Raw genomic sequence first — 21373 nt, 5'->3', positions numbered from 1 at the left:
CTGGTCCCGGTCCCACACATCGCGTAGCAGCGGGGACGCGGAGGCGGGGCCATGGCGGAGGTGCCGGAGCAGGCCCGGGCCGAGGCGGCGGCCGGCGCGGAGGAGACCGTGAAGATCATCTGCCTGGGCGACAGCGCCGTGGGCAAGTCCAAGTGCGTGCGTTCCCCGCGGGTAGGGCAGGGGCGGCTCGGGGCGGTCCCCCGGCCTAACGGCAGCGCCCTACTCTTTCCGCAGGCTGCTGGAGAGGTTCCTGCTCCACAGCTTGTATCCTTGTGCTGCCCCTTGCTGCCCGCCCTGCGCGGCGGGGGCCTAGGGAAGAGCGGCGGGCCCGGCCGGGGGAGCGGTCGCTGCGGCGCGGGGGTCCGCCCTCCTCCGTCGGTTCCTTAACGCGGACGCAGCTGCTCCCAGCAGCTCTCCACCTTCGCCCTGACGCTCTACAAGCACCGCGCCCGGGTGGACGGGCGGGCGGTCCTCGTGGGTAAGTGGAGAGCGCGCCGCTGGGTGTTGCGCGGGGCACGGGCACGGGGACGGGGACGGGGACGGGATGTGCCGGCTGCGTGCAGAGCGGGCACGGCGGCGGTGCTGTGGGCAGAGGCAGCAGCGCACGGACCCCAGACCGCGGCAGTTTCCTGCACTGGGCAGTGGGGTGCCAAAGAGGTGTTTGTAGGCAGGGAAATGGGGGAATGGAGGGATCAGAGGATCACAGAATGGGGGTGATCAGAAGGGGGCTCTGAAGCTCCTGTCCAACCCCTGCTGAAGCAGGGCCACCTGCAGCCAGTTGCCCAAGACCATGTCTGGGTGGCTTCTGAATGTCTCCAAGGATGGAGATTCTGCAACCTTCCTGGGCCTGTGTCCAGCCACCTTCACAATGGAAAGTGTTTCCTGATGCTCAGAGGAAAACTCCTGTGTTTCAGTTTGCCCCCTCTGCGCATGTCATTGCACACCACTGAAAAAGCCTAACTCCATCTTCTTTACTCTCTTCCTTCAGGTATTTATACTCATTGATGAGATCCCCCTGAGCCTTCTCTTCACCAGGGTAAAGAATTCCGACCCTCTCAGCCTTTTCTCATAAGAGGTGCTCCAGTCCCTTCATCATCTTCATGTCCATGTCTCTCCTGTACTCAGGAGCTCAGAACTGGACACAGTCCTGCAGGTGTGGCCTCTCCAGTGCAGAGTAGAGGCGAAGGAATATTTTGCCTAATGCAGTTAAGGATGCCAATAGCTTGCTTTGCGGCAAGGGCACAGCTTGGTGTCAGCCAGGACCCCCAGGGCCCTTTCTTTGCAAAGCTGCTTCCCAGCTGGATGGTGCCCAGCTGAAACTGGTGCTATGGGTTTGTTTCTATGTACTTCTACTTGTTAAACTTCATAAGGTTCCTATCAGCCTGTTTCTCCAGCCTATCCAGGTCCCTCTGGATGGCAGCAGAACCTTCTTGTGTACCAGCAACTTCTCCCAGTTTTGTGCCATCTCCAAGCTTGCTGAGGGTGCAGTCTTGCCCTATCATCCAGATCATTAATGAAGATGTTGAACAGGATCAGATCCAGTATTGACCCCTGGGGTACACTGCTAAGTTACTGGCTTCCAGGCAGACTCAGCTGCTGATCACCAGCCTCTTGCTGGACATTCAGCCAGTTTTCAGGCCACCTCACTATCTGCTCATCCAGCCCCTGCATCAACATTTTCTCTATGAGTCTCTTATGGGAGACGGTGCCAAAAGCCTCACTGAAGTCTAAGAACAGCCACTACTCTTCGCTCATCTACCATGCCAGATCACTGTTCAGTTAATAGGTTCTTCAGCTATGCCACTAATCCCCATGCAAGGGGATCTCTGAGTGAAGGATCAGCTCTGTTTTTTTCAAGGAGTTGAATACCTGTCAAAGCAATTGCTGCAAGAATCCTGATTTAACTGTGTTAGTCACTGTTCAGTGAGTGCCTGCTGCTCAGGATGCAGTGTTATGATGAAACTGAGCTAAGTGACATTTCAGATTTACCACGAAGCTAAGCTAGCTGCCCAGGAATGTTGTAGTCCTGTTCCCTTATGTACCACCAGTGTTCACTTATAGCCTAGTCCTGTCCACTGTCAGGCCAGTCCAGAAAGTATACCGTGCGTATTAACCACTCACAAAAGAAGGGAATGGATTTCTTCTCATTTGGCTTCCTAAAACATCTCTGTATGGGGGCTTATACACACCTGTGCTAGTGGAAGGGGCAGGTGGGGAAGCACTGGCAAAGTAAGGAAGAGCACAGAGGGGGCTTGCTCTGGCTTGCAAGCTGGATATTAATCACTTTAGCTGCAGTACGAAGCTGTCTTCAGACTCATCTACTCTGTCAATATAGTAAATAAATGAGAAGAAATATTCCACATGCTTATAACAACAGTCTGCAGTGGGATTTAGCTGCCTGTCGACATCAATTCTAAAACCCATGCCATGCATTATTCCAGTAGATCTGCTATTTTAGTTGCTGAGGTTTTAATATATTTTAACACAATCTTCCTATCACTGGTTATCCTTTTCTTGGGTATTCTCACTTGGTTCATTACTTCTGGTGTATGTACCAATTGCTGTACTTCAAGTTTATAGAATTTAAATTTTTTTGCTGGATGTGTCCAGCCTGTCAGATCTTATCATAAAATCCCACCTGTTTTATCTCTAGCTTTGTTAGGTTTTTTTTTGGTAGAATACAAGCAGTGTGGCTTTATCAGGCATCTCTTTATCAGCCACACTCTCAACTGTCCCATAACGTCAGGTTTATCACAAGTGTGAACTTTCTATTTTTTATGCCAAAGAAGCATTGTTTTAACCTGTGAGATGTAGCCTCATAGCACAGTGCTGTTCACTGTGTGTTACAGATGGAAGCTCAAGAAAAGCATGATCTTATTCCGTGGTTTGAGCGGATATTCTGTAGTGCTGCGTCTGTCACTGCAATCATTGTGTTTCCAGAGTATTACAGCTTTTGGAAGGGACTGTGAGAGAACATCTTGCACATCTCCACACAGGAGAAACTCTTTACTTAATGATGCTTTTCACTGATACGTATCTATCATAGGGTCACCCCATAAGGTCATATATATATATATATGTATCAGGTCATATCTGTATATTTATATGTATAGATATAAATAGATATATATTTATAAAACACATATTCAAAGACTTCCAGTGACAAAGCCTGCTTAGGCCATCTACTCCAGCCTATTAGGGTTCTTACAGCTGGAAATTCTTTCTTGATACTTAATGCAAATCTTCCTTGTTCAAGGTGAACCGTTTGTTTCCTGTGTTTCCTGGATACTGAACAATTTTTTTCCCCCTTCCTGTTTGTGCCAGCTTTCTACATGTTTGAGCACTGCACCTTTCCCCTTTGCTGGTGAATGAAAAACTGGACACAGGCCAGCAATGTGCAACTGCAGCCCGGAAAGCAAATTGACTTGGGCTGCATGAGAATAGTATGACCAGCAGGTTGAAGGAGGCAATTCTGCTCTGCTCTGCTAGAGCCCCCACCAGGAGTCCTGCATCCACCTGTGGGATCCCCAGTACAAGATAAACATGGATCTATTAGAACAGGTTCACAAAAACTATCGCAGGGACGGAGCACCACTACTATGCCGAGAGGCTGAGAGATTGGGGTTGTTCAGCCTGGAGAAGAGAAGGCTCCAGGAAGGCCTTATTGTGGCCTTTCAGTATATAAAGGGGGTTTATAAGAAAGATGAAGAAAACCTTTTTATCAGGGCCTGTAGTGGCAGAGCAAGGCACAACAGTTTTAAACTGAAAGTGGGTAGGTGTAAATTGGACATGAGGAAGAAATGTTTCATGCTGAGGGTGGTTACACTGGGGAACCACTGGCACAGGGTGCCCAGAGAAGCTGTGGCTTCCCCATCCCTGGCAGCGTTCAAGACCAGGTTGGACAGGGCTTGGAGCAAGCTGCTCTAGTGGAAGGTGTCCCTGCCTGTGACAGGGGGTTGGAACTGCAGGAGCTTTAAGGTCCCTTCCAACCCAAACCAGTCTGTGATTCTGTGATTCTATGATCTTGTCTCCCTCCTTCTTCTGAGCTTGGTGCCTGCAGAGCTGGTTCTCTTTCATTCCCTCACTCTCCTCTGCAGCATTTTTGACTCCTTAAATATGTTATCACCAGCATTGCTGACTGGGAGTGATTTGGCCAGAGGGGGTCTGTCTGTCTTGGAGGTGACTGAAACTGGCTCAGCCTGGCATGGGGTGAGCTTCAGTGTCTTCTCACAGAAGCCATCCCAGCATCCCCTGCCCCTTACACAAACCTTGCCATTTACACCTAATAAAAGGTTTCAGAGAAAAGCCATGAGAACACTTGAAAGATGGTAAAAAGGGGCCTAATGATGAGGAACTCTGGCTTCTGAGGGGGAAGGTAAAATATTAGAGAACAGGAACTTTGTACAAAAGGAGGTTTCAGCGTAACAAGAAATATTTAACAGACTCTGATGTTAGGTACACTCATATAAAAGACGAGGTGGGGAGCTTTTTTAACCGTTAAGTGAAATACAGTTAGGACAACTTGCAAAAGTCAGGGACTTATTTTTAACATGGATTTAGTACTTTATGAAGTAACTTGGTCTAGTTTAAGTAATTCGTGTGGCTAATGTTTTGCAAGTGTTCACAGTGTCTTCTGAACCATTTATGAACATAAGGCTGATCATCCAAGCTACTTTGCAGAGAAGACCTCTCATGAAGTGTGATTTGTAAAGGCAGATAATGTGATCTGAAGACTCAGACTGTACAGAATTACCACTTCCCTTGCTGGTTTAATTTTTACTCTGCTGAGCTGTTCTTAGAGGCCATCGCCAAATTCCGCATGGTAGAGTTAGGATTGCATTAAAATGTGCTGTATTCATATTTATGAATCTTACTTTTCCCAAGGATTTTAAGGTTCTGGAGTGACATGGGGTATGACAGACAAATCTGGAGGATTTGGTAATAAAAGCAGCAGTGTTTTTCAGTAAGGCATGGCAAGTTCTCTTGGGACAGCTGCTGCATTGCCTGGGAACTTAATTTAGGGGCATTCAGTAGGTCATGATCACTGGCACCTCTTTTGTCCTTCTAAGTGAGGATTCTGAAATGGGACATTAAAAGGATTGGGGTGGGGAGGAGCCCTACCTAGACACACAGACAGAAAAGGGCATTAGAATGTTGCTGACTGTTCAGGTATGCGTTATGATACCCAGTCTATGAGGTACTTAATGAATTGGGACCTGCCTGTCTCCTCCCTTGGGACCCTGAACTGGGCCCTGGGCCCTTAGTAATTTTAGAATGAGTTTTGCCCCTGGGAAAAGTAGAGTTGGACTGTCTGTGAAAGCAGGGAGAATATTACCTAGGGCAGGCACCTGGCTGTATACCAAGGTGTCAGAAATCAAGCCAGTTACAAGAGGTTCAGGTTTTGTTTCCTGTTGTCATCTCTAGTGACAAAGCACTATGCATTGTTACCACTCTGCACTTTTGACTAGCTTTGTCTTTCTGTTCTTTACAAGTCATATCTACTGATGACTTCTCTTTTGCTGATATGTTTATAGCCGTGTTCAGTGTCAGCACAACTCATAGTTAAGCGTAGCTAAGAAAAGGTTGTAGTTCTGAATAATCTCTTAGCCCTGGAATGTTTCAGATTAGTGAGGTGAAACCACCATCTGTGACCCCGAGTAGATGGACTGGCCTTTGTCTCCTGGGTTTAAGTTCTAAGGAAAACAGAACTTGAAAAGATGTGTCATTCTAAGTTTGTTTTTTGTGTCTTACAGACTTCTGGGACACAGCTGGACAGGAGAGGTTCCAGAGCATGCATGCATCTTATTACCATAATGCTCATGCTTGTATCCTGGTAAGGGCAGTGTCTCAGCTGTGATTTGGTGGAGTTTTGACTAATGCAGTACCAGCTGACACGTGGCCTGTGTGTTACTTGTGACAATGCTGCTTTAGATTTATCTCTTCCAGTGGTTTAAAAAACTTTCCTATATTGTTCTTTCTTCTCTCACCAGATAAAAGCAGTGTACTTGGGTATGTTTAGCTCTATTCTGTCTTTCCTCATAGCACTCTTACTATATTCCCTGGCTTTGCTGTCTTCTAAATTTCCTTACTTTTGTAAGCATTCCTTTCTTGTTCTGTTATTTGACTATTGGATTATGTAGTACAAAACTGTTCTGACATGTTCCACAGGGGTGCTACATAAGACATTCTTCTCTGGTCTTCTGCCCTTTCTGTTTTCCTGTAATTTGCTCTTCCCGTTTATTAGCTCAAATAAGTCTTTTTTCCTGACTTCTAACCCCCTGAGGTCTCTTGCTTTGTACTGTTGCTCAACCTTTCCATTCTTTCTTATCACTTGTGAGCATTAGTCAACTTCATTGGTATTTTAATTGTTAAACTGGAGAGGTCTTACTTCTGACCCTAGTTAGAGCAGATCTTTCCTACGCTTGTTGACTTGTCATGAGTGATGCAGTATTTGTCATAGTACAAAATAAGATTGTAAAGGAAAATGAGGGACTGTTCCCTGCCTCATGCAAAGAAGTGGGCTGGCTGCATGTTTCAAGGCTTTCTGGATACTCTCCCTTGTCTTTCACACTTTCTAACAAACACCAGTTTCCTTTATTGATGTCCTCCTCGGAGAATTTTGGATTCTCTATTTGGTGGTCGATCAGGAGCTCTCCTGCTATGGCACATCATAGCTGGTTCTTTCTTGGAAGGTGTTTGATGTGCAGCGGAAAGTCACTTACAAGAACTTGAACAGCTGGTACAAGGAGCTGAGGGAATTCCGTTCAGAGATTCCGTGCATTGTGGTGGCCAACAAAATTGATGGTGAGTAGATCTTTCAGCCTCTCAGGACTGTGATGTGATTCTCTTCAGAGAATCAGGCTGAGAATGTCGTTCATCTGTTAGGTCCAGATGAGTTCTTGAGTATTAGTCCCTCAGGGCTGTATTTTACCAGTGAATAGCTGGGCCCTCTGCTGACCTTGATGCTGTCTTACAGGCACTTGAAAATACAATTTGATCCATTTAAAGTTTATTCAAGTGTTGTCCTTCCAATTCTGTCCTTACCACACTGCCCTTTGCATCCAGCAAGAAACCAAAAGCTGGTTGGAGCAGTACCTAATCAAAAATTGCAGGATGTCTTGCTGGAAGAGGAGCATAACCTATTACGTGGCATCCCCTGGAACAGTCAGTAACTGCCCTTATATTGCTAATTCAGGCTGCAGGTTTCTGTGGAACTCTGTGCTGAAGTGTCTATAATATACCTGATGGCAAAATTGTTTACCTTCCTCTGCCATTGACTAGATGCCTCCCTCTTCTTAGGAATGCTGGCTAGGCATTCCACACATTAGTGCTGTCACTTGGGTTGTGACTTGTCTCCTCCATCCTGTGAGAGTGCATAACGCCATCAGCTTTCTCCTCAGCATCAACAAGAGAACACATACCCTTAGGACCACAGTCTCCTGCTGTTCTCTGTCAAATACAGTGTCAGACGTGGGCTTCCTTGCTGACATTCGTGGTAGAAATCATCACAGCTATGAATAGTTGTGTCCACCTCAATAAGGTGTCCGGGCTTCCACTGCAGTCTACAGCAGTTCATTTGGTTCAGTGGTGTGGCTTAGGGCATGATTGAGCTTACCTAATGAAAGCCTTTCCTATAGGATGTGTCAAGCCAGCCTTGAATCCACTGGTTGCATGGACTGTAGAGGAAGTCCAAGGCAAATGGACTTGGTGTTGACAGGCATATTGTAGGCAGAACCTCTGTGTAGATGAATCCTGATCATGGTGTTCTATGTGTGAGCGCACACTATTCCAGAGGAGTCCTTTGCCGTGCCTTCCTTTGCTGTATTCCACCTGGACTAGGAAATGATCAGCTCACAGCTCTTAACACAGGCCCAGTATGCAGAACAGTTGATCCAGCTTCCTGCAGAGAGGCCGGGAGCGGCTGCCGAGGCACTGCTCACGGGCAGCACTTAGAGTCTGAACTAGTTCAGCTGCTGCTGTGTGAGACAAGGCAGATCGTTCCCCTGTGCAGCATACAGGCTGCCTATCAATCACAACTGAGCTGCTCCTGCTCTGCCAGCACGGCATCTAATTATGCAGTAGAGTTGTTCCAAACCTGAAATAAAGCCTCTGGCCTACTGAGGTTGGGACAGCTGGACCTAACTGCATGTTAAGTAAAAATATGTAACAGTAGAGTCATTTATATACTGTGAGCATGCCCTGGACACACAGGAGTATAGGTACATGCCATAAAGGCAGGGAGGAGTTCTGGCTAATAGGCCAGACTGAAGGGAGAGGCATTACTTGTAATGGTGATGGTGTCCAGGTCATATGGACACAGCTAAAATCACAGGGATGTGCATGAGAAACATTCATAGTTGCTGCAGGAGAAGGGAGTGGGTATTTTCTAAGCCCTTGTTCATTTATAGCACATCAGAATCCATCTATAATTTAGTGAAACACCATGGATAATCAACAAGAACTCTTAGTGTCTCTCATCAATGGTTTGCTGATGCTGTTGCTTTTAAAGCCCTGCAGCTGTTGGGGAGGACTCTCCTAGCCTTGTACTACAGTGAGGGGGCCTTGACTGCTCAGCTGGGCTGTGATCTCATCTGTTCCACCATTCCTGCACATGTTGACATTCTGCCTGCAGTGATATCTTGCTGACCATTTCTCCTTCTCTTGTCCCCAGCGGATATGAAGGTGACCCAGAAAAGCTTCAATTTTCCCCGGAAGTTCAGTTTGCCCTTTTATTTTGTGTCTGCTGCAGATGGCACCAATGTAGTGAAGGTAGGACACAGATATTTGACTCAGCATACATGAGACCTCTGTGTGGTCCAAGAACATGGAGACTGCTGTAGGCACAGAGAGCAGGAAATGGGCTGGTACATGTTTGCCTATTTATGAGGTCTGGTAGCTATATGTACTTGCAGAGTTTTGGTTTTGTTTTTCTTGAGATGTGGGAACAGTTTCTGTATGTTACAGAAACCCAGTGCCCCTTCACTTTGAGTGACAAGTATTCTCCTCCTCGTCAGCTCTTCAATGATGCCATCAAACTGGCAGTTGCTTACAAACAGAATTCAGGAGATTTCATGGACGAGGTCATGAGAGAACTGGAGGTAAGAAAGGCTCTACTTACTGCCCTCCTCCTAAGCGCAGCTGTAGGCCAAAACCTTGTAGGCATGGGAAGATTTGCCTTATAGTAGTGACACTATGGGGTTTGTGTGCTGCTCATGTCTAGGTTGGAAGGGGTGAGGTGATGATCCTCTGAAGAGCCTGCACTACCCTAGACCAAATTTGAAAGAATCACAGCACAGTATAGCTGTGGCTGTCATGCTTCTCAGCAGTTCCTTGTCCTGCTCCTTTCCAGAGCTTTGACCTGCAGAAAAGTGAGAATTTGTTGGATCAAGAGGAGAGCTGCCCTGAAGAGAATCCCCCATCTGCCTAAGCCCTGGACTCTGAGTCTGAGTTTCCCTTTGTTCCAGATTTCTGGGGCTAATTAAAGCTGGCCTTCATAAAGGAAAGTGATTTTTCTCTTGCCCTGAGAGCTCAGCTGGGTTCTCCCACTCTTGTGGGAGATTCTCTAGCCATGACTTTTCTTGATGTGGCCTGAGCTGCTGCGTATCATCGTCAAGGAGAGGGTGAGAATATCCACAAGGCTGCTGGTTACTGCTTGCTTCTTCAAGGCAAAGCTTGCCTGGAGAGTTCAGCCACTCTGGGACCTACAGGGAAGGGACCTGTCTGGAAGCTTTAATGGTACCTATTGGAGAAAACAAACACTAAAAACTATTTGTATTTTATATATATATATATATATATAAAACTTTGAGCCTACATCCTTCCTGCACTTCTGTTCTAAAGCAGTAGTCCAGTTACTGTACAGTATTAAATCCCAACTGCCAGCCCTCCCCATTGCTTTTCCCAACCAGCACTGCCTCTGTCCATGTGTGTGAGCTCTGGTATAATTTCTTTGGGTTTTCTTTCCCATTCTGTTACGGAGCAGCCAGATCCAGTAGACTTCCAGCACACCTTCTCCTTTCAGGTCTGCTAGAGCTGAATCAGGTGGAATCACACCCAGGAGGCTTGTCCTATCCCAGCCTGATGGATGTGGCTGCTGCTGCTCCCATGTGTGTGTTCAGGATACTTGTGCTGCACAAGTCTAGTTTCAAGTTCACCAGTGCATTGTACACACCTACAGGGATCCCACCAGTAGCTGGCCTAAGACATGTTGTGTTTCCAACTGCTGTCCCTGTAACCTCTGTGCCCTTCTTCCACTGTACCCTCACCCTCCTCTGAGCAGGCCCATTTGAGTGACACCTCACAGATAACTGAAGGGAGAGGTGAGAGCATTTTAGGGAGAGGCATCTGACAGGGACAGCAGCACCCAGGCAGTGTGATGGAAGTCCAACGTGACCTTGCTATCAGCACCTCAAACGTCAAATCTGTTCACAAATGCAGCAAATCTCAGAGGAAGGTGGGGAAAATAACCAGGGGTAGATCACTTGTTTGGGACAAGTAAAGGGTGGAGAAAGAGGAGTCAAGGAGGATGGGGGGATGTATAAGCATGGAAAATGGACAGAAACAGGGATAAAGGAGCCAGTTACAGATAAGCAACTGCTGATTGTTTTGCTTGTTTGACTGAGCCTTGCACCTAATCATGGTCTGTCCAACCTTTTTGAGAGTGACTCCAGATGCTGTTCTGAGTAGCCCCAGCCTGTACCTGGCTGCAGCAACGGCAGAAGGAACATAGGCCATAGGGACCCAGCAGCTGGAATCGCCAGCCAGCTGCTGGTGGGAGTGCCCTGGGGGTGTGTGCAGTTCACTAGCGAACTTGAAGCTGGACCAGGTCACAAGCAAGAGGAGACAGATCTGGAAAGACCCAAGGTCTGTGCCAGCTGCTGGGTAAGTAGCTTGACATCCAGCCACAGACATTAACTGAATTCCCATGCTCATATTTAAGGAACCTATGAACATGCTGTGCTTGTGAATCTAGGGAGTGATTTGTGTGTATGTTCCAGTCCTGATCAGCTGGAGAGGAAGATGAGTACTGGGTTCTGCTTTTTGTGTTAAGTGGGTTCTGGGAAAGGTCCTGCTCTATGCTATTTTGGTTTGCCATTCATGCCTTTGAAGTATGTGTGCATGTTCTTGAATGTGATCTAGCTCTTTAGAAGCCCAACTAAGCAACTCACATCATTGGGTTGAGACAGGAGAAACCTCCTGAGAATGGGAGTGCTCCCAATTCAGCTCCAGCTCTTCTGCAAGGAGGAATTCCCTGTGAGCACAAACACAGCATGCACAAAAACCGTGTGCACACCCTGTATTCACACACAGGGTGCATAGAGACACACATGGGGTACAAAGAGAAGGTGCAGTGCACAACCAGAGTGTGCACACCCAGACTCTGAAACACCTGTTTTGAGCACAAGGGCAATGCAGAATGTTCACATACACAAAGAATGCCTGTGTGCGCAAAACTGGCTCACACACACCCCCCCCCCCCCCCACATACGCAGGCAGTGCATGCACACCCTACAGGACACATACTATGCAGAATGCACCCACCCCTACACCCTGCGCACAGTATGCACCCATCCGTCTGCCCACATGCATGCTCACAGCATACCAAGTGCTGTATGCCACGTAGAATGCACCTTCTATAGATGCACATGCAAACTCACATGTGCATGCATGCATACATACATGTCCACGCACACATACAGGCATAAGCACATGCCCACACTTCATACATGCAGAGATACAGAGCAAAGTGCCTGTGCTTTGTGCAGCATCTCGGGTCCTGCTGTACTCTTCTTCCGGATAAACTGTGCAGACAGAGGCCTTCAGGACATTCTGCCTCAGTTCCCTTCTCTGCCTGTTCTTGAGCTTTTTCTGGTTTTCAAAAGCAGACACTGCAGTCGGGTGCAGCCTTCCCGGGTGCTGAACCTACCCCTTTTTCCCTTGTTCTCCTTATCACTCCCTTCCCTCAGAGAGCTGCTGCTGCTCTTTGCACTGTCCCTGCTCTGTTTACACGTCACAGATCTGCCCGATATGGGCTCCTGTATTCAGGCACAAGCAGCAGTCTTTGAGGCTGAAGGCGGAACTGCCGTTGCTGTACGCAAACACACTTGCTTGAAGAGTGCCCAGGCTCCCACAGAGCGCAGCCTGCTCCCGGCAGCGCCGCACCCTCTGCGTGTCCCGTGGGTCCTGCACCCTGCGCGCACCAGAACAGCGGCTTCCTCGGCTCTTCCCGAAGGCAGGAAGCCCGGAGCAACGGCCTGGGCCGGCACCTGCTGCCAGCCACGGAAGGGGGACAGCGGCCTTTCCCCCGGGCCACCCAGCCCCAGCGCAGGGGACAGCCGCTCGCCGCCACCCGTGTACCCCCGGGGCAGTCCCGGTCCGGCTCCGCCGCTCGCAGCTTCCCGCTACGGACAACGGCTCCCAGCACGCCCCGCGGCGGCGCTAGGTCACATGGTGCGCGGTGTCGGTGCCCGGTACCGGCGGGGCCTCTCCGGCGGCAGCGCAATGGGGCAGTGGGTCCTGCGGCTGCCCCGGGCCGTGGCGGTTTTGGCCCTCTTGGCCTTGCGCGGAGCGGCCGCCGCCGCCCCCAACTTCGTCCTGGTGCTGGCGGACGATTTGGGCTTCGGGGACCTGGGCAGCTACGGGCACCCCTCGTCTGCCACGCCGCACCTGGACTGGATGGCGTCCCGAGGGCTGCGGTTCACCGACTTCTACAGCAGCTCCCCCGTGTGCAGCCCGTCCCGGTACGTGCCCCGCGGCTCCCAGCCCGCTGGCCGGTGGCTGCTGCGGGGCCCCGGGGAGGGCACCGAGCTCGGGAAGCGTCGGGGCAGGGCTGGGCACCCACCGGGAGCTGCGGTGCTGGGAGGAACGGGGTGGGGGGGTGAGGAGGTCGCTGTGCCCTGGGGGCTGCTCGGTGCGGGGCCGGTGCAGACCGGATATATGCTGCCGGGGCAGCTGTGGGCTGCCAGGGCCCGAGGCGGGGATAGGGATCCCTCTTTGGGGAGGGACCCGTGCCGTGCTCTATCCGGTCTTCTCTCCCCTAGGGCAGCCCTGCTGACAGGCCGGTTCCAGATGCGCTCTGGGGTCTACCCGGGGGTGTTCAGCCCAGGCTCGCGGGGGGGGCTGCCGCTGTCTGAGGTCACCATTGCAGAGGTGCTGAAGGCTGCGGGCTATGCCACAGCCATGGTTGGCAAGTGGCACCTTGGCTTGGGGATGAATGGCTCCTTCCTGCCTGTCCACCAGGGCTTTGACCACTTCTTGGGGATCCCTTACTCCCATGACCAGGTGAGAGGCCTGCCGAGCTCTGAGGGGTGTCCTGGAACTGGCTGGGGGCAGTGCCCCACAGATGAAGCTGCTTGAGAGCATGTGGGGCAGGCCGGTGCTTTCCTGGGCAGATGGGTGAGGGTGGCTGCAGGCCAGGGAGATGGGTGCTGATGGAGAAAGGCCATCTGAGGTGCTCGTGTTGTTGGGTACTTGTGCATGGGGACATTGTCCTTTGTCAGGGGAGAGAGGGTCAGATTCTGGGCTACAAAGAAACATCTGCAGAGCTTCCATGAGAAATTGGGGTGAGGCAGTATGATCCTTGGATGGGTGGGTGGGCACAGAGCCCTGGCCTTCTGGGAGAGGCTCCCCAAAGGGTGCCTGTAGGACCTTGTGGTGGGCTGCTGTGAGAGTGCTCCCCTCCCTGTCCTGCAACACAGGTAAACCAAAAGGTGTTACTTGTTCTCTCCAGGGCCCCTGCCAGAATCTCACCTGCTTCCCACCTGACATCAAGTGTTTTGGGACTTGTGACCAAGGTGTAGTGCCAGTCCCACTCCTCTGGAACCAGAGCATTGTGCAGCAGCCGGTCTCTTTCCCTGATCTGGTGCCACTCTACAACAAATTCTCACGGAACTTCATCGCTGACTGCGCCCGACAAGGCATCCCCTTCCTGCTCTACTATGCCTCCCACGTAGGAGAGGGGAGCACTGTTGCGGGTCCAGGGGTGGGGAAGGGACCCTTTATCCTCCATGGAGAGCAGCGAGTGTCTCAGCTCCTGCAGCCCAGCACTGTGCTGAGTAGTCAGTACCTGCTGCTGGGTGACCTGGGGGTGGTGCTCATGTGCCCTTGCCTTGTGGCAGCACCGTGCTTATGATGTTCTTGGGCTGCTTCTTTCTGGAGCTTTGCCTGCTTCCCTGGGCCAAGTGTTCACCCAGGAAAACTTCCCACCCCAAGTCTGCACGTCTCCTTTGTGCCATTTCTGAGAGATGCTTCTGAAGCTTGGGGACAAGCCTTTTTTCACCTCATGGGTATTGTCACCTATCTCCATGTCCTAGCTGGGGTGCTGACCGTCTCTGGGTGAACTGGGAGCAAGAAGCAGCTCTGGGAGTTTTCGTAGCGGTCTTCTCTGCCCTTTCTCCAGCATACCCACTACCCCCAGTTTGCAAGCCAGGAGTACACAGGGCAGTCACGGCGTGGGCCATTTGGAGATGCACTTGCAGAGTTTGATGGTTCAGTGGGACAGCTGCTACAGGCACTGCAGGAAAGTGGCCTTGTAAACACAACCTTGGTGTTTTTCACCTCTGACAATGGGTGAGTGGGCTCAGCTGGGGGGACTTCGTTACTGGTAAGATTCTGGATCCATGGTGCGAGGGAAGTGGCATGAGGCATTGGTTTGCTTGGGGAAAGGGCACATGGCATTGTCAGGTGAGATCTCCATGACCTGAAGTGAGACAAGAGGTGGATCCTGCTCTGGAGAGGACCCAGTGCATGATCTGCTCCTTGTTCTTGTGACTCAGCTGTGCCCCTTGTGGACAGAAACCTCACAGGGTTCAGGCCAGGAGTGGCCAGTAGCCCAAATAGACCCAGTTCCATTGGTGTGGGGGTGTAGTTGGTCTCTGGTGCTCTGCTTAGGCCTCTTGCACACCTTGGCTTCTTCACCTGCCCCATGCCTCCCGCCTCCTGAGGCTGAGAAGGATGGCAGTGTCACTTGCTAACACCATGTCTCTCTTGTCATGACCCTCTTAGCAGTACTAGGGAAGGGGTAGTGTGGACCTGTGAAACTTGATGGTAGATGGTTCTTCTCTCTCACAGCCCTTCCACCTTGCGGATGGCACGTGGAGGCAGCTCTGGCCTTCTGAAGTGTGGGAAGGGCACAACATACGAAGGTGGTATGCGGGAGCCAGCAGTGGCTTATTGGCCAGGCCGTATCACTCCAGGTGAGACTTGGCACTGCTTGTCCCTTTTGAGTGCTGATGCCAGCTGAAGCAGCTTGGCTGCCCCGGGACAAGCAGAGGATGGAAGGGAAGTGGGAATGCAGGGATGGGAGTGGGATCAGGTACTTGAATGTTTCCTTGTGCCTGGCTGTGGTGAGTGATAGGAGTGACGCATGAGCTGGCAAGCACCCTGGACATCCTGCCAACACTGACTGCCCTGGCTGGAGCATCTCTTCCCAAAGTTGCCCTGGATGGCTATGACCTGAGCCCGGTGCTGTTTGGGTCGGGGAAGGTGAGTCTTGAGGGCTGGTCTGGCCTGGGAAGCAGCTTCTTCAGGCTGCTTTAACAACTGCAGCATGTTGCCAAGCCCAGTCCATGGCTGCAGTGCATGGGCAGAGCCCCAGTATCTCTGAGTAGGGCGCAGTCAATGCTGCTGCTCGTCAGCTCCCCCCCCCCATCTGGCCATGTGTTCACTGCAGCATCTGTGCTCCGTGTAGCATCCCTGGAGTCTCTGCCTGGCCCTGTTGCAGACTCTTTAGCCTCGTGGCTGGATGGGTGAGCTTCACTCTGCTGCTTCCCACAGAGTCCCCGTCAGACGATGTTCTTCTACCCGCCATCCCCTGATCCATTGCATGGTCCCTTCGCTGTCAGGCTTGGGAAGTACAAGGCCCATTACTTCACACAAGGTTAGTGCTGCCTTCTCTCCTCTGCATAGCAGCTTTATGATGTCCCACTTGGTTTTGCTGTCCAAAGCTCCAAGAGAAGAAACTGAGCTGCTCCAGGGGATTCTTTTGCAGGTTCCTTGCACAGTGATACAACCCCAGATGAGGCCTGCCATGGGCTCACCCCGCTGACACCCCACCTGCCCCCACTGCTGTTTGACCTGGAGTCTGACCCAGCTGAGAACTACGATCTGCTGCAGAGCGGTGTGGGGCCAGAGCTTCTGCAGGTCCTGAAGGAGATCCAACTGCACAAAGTGCTTTTTGAGCAGCGCATGGAGTTTGGGGGAAGCCAGATCAGAAAGGGCAGGGATCCTGCCCTGCAGCCCTGCTGTGTACCAAACTGCACTCCTAAGCCTTCCTGCTGCCACTGCTCCTAACCTCTTGCTGCTCTACCTCCATACTGGAACACTATCCCAAACCCACCAGACACTCTTACCCTGAGCTGCCAGAGAAATCGGGCTCTTCCTCATGGCACCTTAAATCCTGTCAACTTTTAACTGTTTGCTGTGGTCAGCAATTTCTCTCATCATGCTCAGGAGTTCCCCCTAGTCAGTTCAGTTTGCTAATGCTTATGCCAACCCCTGAATGTGAGCTTGCGTGCTTTAATGCAAACAACCGGCGTTGTCTGCATGGCACATCTGTTTTTCCTACCCTCTTCCTAGTCTCGATTGGCCAGTCTTACTCATCCAGTAGAGGCTCTGAGCACCCTTCTCTCTGAGCAGGCAAAGTTTCAGCCCCTTTGGGAGACCACTTCTCTTTGTGCCTGAGTTAACTGCCTGCAGCCTCATTTTGCAGGTGCTGGGCATGGAAGTGCTTGCCTTGCACAGGAGACTGAGTTGTACTGATGCATGATAGCTGTGAAAACAGCTAGCTTTATTTCAGGAACAAGTCAACATTTGTCTGAATTATGAAGAGCATGGAAAGATGGAGCAGGCCTTTGATAGTGAGGCAGCTTTTGAGTAAGCATGCATTGCCCCAGAGGGAAATGGCTGTGGTACACTGCAGCCTACCCTGGCTCCTGTTCATCCTGCTGCTGAAAGCCTTTTTTCCTTTAGGGCCTTCAGGAGCTCCTGCACCTGAGTAAGGGTTTCACCAGCTTCTGTTGTGGAAATGGGCAGGAGTTAATGGTGCCTGATTCTGTTGGTCTTGGCTTTGGCTTTGACTTTGATTTTGGCTTTGGCTTTGGCCTTGGCCTCTGAGTAGGAGGTGAGGTGAAGACTGGCTGTAGTGTTGGATTAGCTGTTGTTCCTGGGTGCAGTCCCATCTGTACGAGGATCCATTCATAGAAGTGCAGAGTGGAGGTGTAGACTCCTGGCTGTTGTGCTCTCACGCAGCCTTTCCCCCAGCTGGTCACTCCCACAACCCAGTAGTAGTCAGCATTGTTATCTTTGCATGCAAGGGGACCACCACTGTCACCCTGCAGCGGAAGAGAGTAGATGAGGGTGCTGTTGGTGGCCATTGGCACTAAGGCTGGCTCCTTCTCTCACAGAGCTGCCAGAGCTGCATTCACTGCACAGAAGCTCTGCTCAGGTGCCAGAGCCTACAGAACCTTGTCTGGAGGGGGCTGCAGGGCTGTGAGGTTGGGCTCTCCCTCATCTCTGCGTAGGGATCCTGGGTGTGAGGAAGACGGACGTTCCAGGATTGGGAACTGGACCTCTGGGCTGCCAGGAGCACTGGATGGGCTTCCTGAGCAGAGTACCCTGGGATGAGGGGGGCACTGGGCAAGCAGCTGCAGATGGAAGAGGGGAGGGAAGCCCCAGCAGTGCTGCGGACCTCGGGGTGGGAGGTGACTTGCCAGGCAAAGCATGTGCCAGGTTCTGTTTGGGCTGCCTGTGCTGCTGGGGGTTGACCTGTTCCACGCTCCTACCTGGCACGAGTCGATGCCGCCCTGTGGGTACCCGGTGTATAAGTTGTGGCTAAGGATGTCCCCTGGATACCTCCGGCTGCTGTTACAGGCTTTGATATCAATGAGATAGACCCTGGCCTCCTGCACACTATCAGCTACTTTTCCAACTGTGAGCACAGAAACAGCAGCTTGTGACCAGTTTTCCTGCCCTGTCTGGGTGAGCCCTTTCCCTAGTGCATGGCTTTGCCCATTGAGAGGCATTGGACCCATGTTTCCCTTCTGTCTTGCTCCGCACAGTGGGTCAGGCCCATCTCTTGAGGCACACATCCCTGACATTTGCCTCTTGCCTCTGCTGCTGGGGAGCCTGGCCCATGCCCCCTGTGTGCCAAGCTTGCCCTGGGGACACAAGTGCTTTTTGGGAACTCGCATCTTGCATCCATCAAACCCCAGCCGCTGATGTAGCAGTCTGTCAGCTGGGACACTGCCAGTGAGGCATTGGGCACACAGGCAAGCTGAACATAATCGCTGCACTGGACAGGCTGGTCCAGTTCCAGCGAGGCGATGTCGTTCCCCTCTGAGATGTTGGTGTAGGGTTCATGAACAATCACTTGCTTAATCCTGTGTACTTGGACCTCAGGGCCCAGCTGAGACACTTGGGTGGCCCCGATCACCACGCGCTACACTGGGACATGCCTAGTAGTCAGATGGAAAGAGGGCTCAGAGGGAGCACAGCCGCATGCCTGCTGCTTCCCAAGGGAGAGAGGAAAGCAGTCATAGAATAGGAATGTATGGTCAGAGAATGGTTTGAGTTGGAAGGGACCTTCAAAGCTTATCTAGTCCACCCCCACCCTGCAATGAGCAGGGACATGTTCAACTAGACCACGTTTCCTAGGACCACATCCAGCCTGACCTTGAATGTCTCCAGTGATGGGGCATCCACCACCTTCCTATATTTTACCACCCTCATTGTAAAGAATTTCTTCCTCACATCCAGCCTGAGTCTCCCCTCTTCAAGTTTAAAAACATCACCCCTCATCCTCTCCCAATAGGCCCTGGTGAAGTCTGTCCCCAAGTTTCTTACAGGCCCCTTTTAAGAACTGAAAGGCACCAGCGCCTTCTCTTCTCCAGGGTCAACAGCTCCAACTCTCTCAGCTATTCTTCATAGTAGAAGAAAGTCTTAGCCCTCTGATAATTTTTGTGGTCCTTCTCATGAGCCTCTCCAACAGGTCCATGTCTTTCCTGTACTGAGGACTCGAGAGCTGGATGCAGACTCCAGGTGGGATCTCACCAGAGAAGAGGGGAAGGATCACCTCTCTTGACCTGCTGGCCGTGCTCCTCTGGCTGCAGCCAAAGATATGATTGGCCTCTGGGCTGTGAGTGCATATTGCCTGCTCATGGCCAATCTTCCATCTGCCAGTACCCCCAGGTCCTTCTCCTCAGGGCTACTCTCAATCCCTCTATCCTCCAGCCTGTATTGATACTGGAGGTTGCCCTGGCCCACATGCAGGACCCTACACTTAGCCCTGTTGAGCCTCATGAGGTTTGCATGAGCCTCAAGCCTATCTGAGTTCCTGTGGATGGCATCTTCTCCCTCAGGCATGTCAACTGCACCACTTAGCTGCATGTCATCTGCAAACTTGCTGACAACGCACTCAATCCCACTGTCTGTGTTGTTGATGAAGACACTAAAGAGTACTGGTTCCAGTACAGACACTGAGGGATGCCACTTGTCACTGGTGTCCATTCAGACATTGAGTCATTGACCACTACCCTCTGGATGCGACCATCCAGCCAATTCCTAATCCACCAAACAGTCCACTCATCAAATCATACCTCTCCAGTTTAGGATGTTGTGGGGGACTGTGTCAGGCTTTACAGAAGTGCAGATAGACAACATCCATAGCCCTGTGTTTCTCAACTAATGTAGTAACAGTGCTATAGAGGGTGCAACTCCCCCAGCGTGCCTTAGGCTCAAGGAGGGTTGAGCTGGAGGCTGCTAGGGGGCTGTAGCACAAGCCCAGCTTTCTCTGAGCAGTCTCTCACTGGGCTCTGCAGTGCCCAGGCACTGGGTATTCTGCAGGGAAATGTGATGGGAATAGCATGTGGTGCTGTGGACAGCACCTGCTGGTGTTGTGGAGATGTTCCTGTGCCCTGGTCCTCTGACCTGGATGCCGCAGAGCAGTGGGCTGTGAGAGAACCCACTGTGGGCTGATGAGTGACCCTCTGCAGATGTGTGCCATGCCTCTGTGCAAGGTTGTCTGGATGCTGATGATCCATGGCCAGGAGCTTGGCTGGGCATCTGTGCCCCCAACAACACGTGATGTGCCATGATACACAGCCATGGGCTGCAGCCCTCAGGTCCTGTAAGACAAACTCATCACTGTTCTGCCTGATGGCTGCTGCTGCTGGGGCTGAAGGTCAGTCCCTTCCCCACAGGGCACTGCATAGACAGCAGGACCAGGGAACCCTGTGGGATGTGTGTCCCTCTGCCTCTGTTTCTATTGTAGTCCATAGATTAGTTGTGCCAACAGCCTGGGGCTGGCAGGGAACAGAGGCCCTCATATAGGGTTTGGGTGTGGTGGTGGTGTGGCCTTGGCGGACAAGCAGACACCCTCCAGTGAATCCCATCATAGCTGGGACTCCAAGCGCTCTCCCAGAGCCTCAGGCCACTTACCCACAGCTGTCCCATGTGCCATGGGCAGGCCAGCACATGGCCAGCAGGATGAAAGGGAGAGCAAATCCATTAGTGCCATATGCCCACGAGCACTGACGATCTGAGGGCTGACGGCCACCACTGCAGCAGCTGCCAAACTGCCACAGCACCCACGTTGCCCTTGATGCTGGGGCTGAAGTCACGGAAGGGCTGGTTCCATGGGGGGTTCCAGGCACGAGGGGAGGCAGGACCTGGGACTGGGCACCCCCTGCACAGCCCTTCTGAACACTCTGCTTGTGGGATAAGGGATGCAGCCCTGTGGCGGCAGCAGCACCTGCCTGTGAGCACTGCTGCTCCCAGCTAGCAGGGAAGCAAACCAGTGTGGCATCAGAGCCTCTGAGAGTTCGCTGCCACCATGCTCTCTGCAGCTGTCTGCCACCAGGTACTTCCAAGAAACATACACCAGAGAACATTACTACAGGCAGTATGCACATGTTTGGGTGTTGAAGGCCTGATGTGGTTACGATCATGGCACTCAAGCAGTGATGTGCGAGCGGGACAAGTCCAGCACACCCTCACAGGGCACAGTGGATGTAGGCGTGTGTCTGGGTGGACCTGCAGGTGTACTGTTTTGTGTGGTGCACTCTGCATGCGTGTGCACCATGTGTGCACTCTACAACATGACCCCGCCACCTCCAGTGCTCCCAGCAGCCCTTCCCCCGCTATCACCCACTGTGAGGCGTGCCCAGATGCACCTGCTCTTGGCACCTACTGTCCCCTGTGGCCTCCTGTGCTCCCTGGATCACCCCTGTTCCCTGCTTCTGTTTCCCCACCCCCGACTTTCCAGCCCCCCATGGAGCATGGTGCCCTCACTGCATCCTCCTGCCCCACAATACAAGGCCCCCCCGCCCTCCAAATCCTGCAGGGCCCCTTGTGGCATCCATTCCCTCTTCCCCCCCTT

At 51.8% G+C, this 21373-nt stretch overlaps 3 protein-coding genes and 1 pseudogene across 8 annotated transcripts; 3 read left to right on the top strand and 1 right to left on the bottom strand.

Annotated features, from left to right (window-relative positions):
* Position 1: 1 nt before the first annotated feature.
* Positions 2-10219, top strand: LOC134167017 (rab-like protein 2A). Of its 5 annotated transcripts, XM_062625247.1 has the most exons (9): positions 137-152; positions 235-264; positions 399-478; positions 989-1036; positions 5754-5833; positions 6693-6804; positions 8672-8769; positions 9015-9098; positions 9350-9871. In XM_062625247.1, exons 5-9 carry the CDS (start codon positions 5792-5794, stop codon positions 9425-9427), a joined length of 414 nt encoding a protein of 137 aa, XP_062481231.1. In that variant the 5' UTR covers positions 137-152; positions 235-264; positions 399-478; positions 989-1036; positions 5754-5791; the 3' UTR covers positions 9428-9871. The 5 variants fall into 5 exon arrangements, with proteins under 5 accessions (XP_062481229.1, XP_062481228.1, XP_062481230.1 ...); XM_062625245.1 differs by lacking the exons at positions 989-1036; positions 9350-9871 and adding an exon at positions 10022-10219 and having other exon boundaries at positions 2-152; XM_062625244.1 differs by lacking the exons at positions 989-1036; positions 9350-9871 and adding an exon at positions 9221-9349 and having other exon boundaries at positions 2-152.
* LOC134167057 (uncharacterized) lies at positions 10147-12442 on the top strand. Its single transcript, XM_062625305.1, has 3 exons — positions 10147-10211; positions 10586-12351; positions 12395-12442. Exons 2-3 carry the CDS (start codon positions 11410-11412, stop codon positions 12440-12442), a joined length of 990 nt encoding a protein of 329 aa, XP_062481289.1. The 5' UTR covers positions 10147-10211; positions 10586-11409.
* ARSA (arylsulfatase A) lies at positions 12432-16410 on the top strand. 2 transcript variants are annotated; one of them, XM_062625241.1, is made up of 8 exons: positions 12432-12740; positions 13041-13281; positions 13730-13948; positions 14399-14568; positions 15070-15194; positions 15350-15483; positions 15775-15877; positions 15989-16410. In XM_062625241.1, exons 1-8 carry the CDS (start codon positions 12448-12450, stop codon positions 16288-16290), a joined length of 1587 nt encoding a protein of 528 aa, XP_062481225.1. In that variant the 5' UTR covers positions 12432-12447; the 3' UTR covers positions 16291-16410. The 2 variants fall into 2 exon arrangements, with proteins under 2 accessions (XP_062481225.1, XP_062481226.1); XM_062625242.1 differs by having other exon boundaries at positions 12433-12740; positions 15356-15483.
* A 339-nt stretch (positions 16411-16749) lies between these two features.
* Positions 16750-20512, bottom strand: LOC134167022 (acrosin-like; annotated as a pseudogene).
* Positions 20513-21373: the final 861 nt, after the last annotated feature.

Source organism: Pezoporus occidentalis, unplaced genomic scaffold, assembly GCF_034315485.1.
Source record: "Pezoporus occidentalis ecotype Australia unplaced genomic scaffold, CSIRO_AGI_Poc_V1 ctg279, whole genome shotgun sequence".
NCBI lineage: Eukaryota > Metazoa > Chordata > Aves > Psittaciformes > Psittacidae > Pezoporus > Pezoporus occidentalis.
The sequence above is the reverse complement of the archived record's forward strand: the minus strand, read 5'-3'. Positions and strand labels throughout refer to the sequence as shown.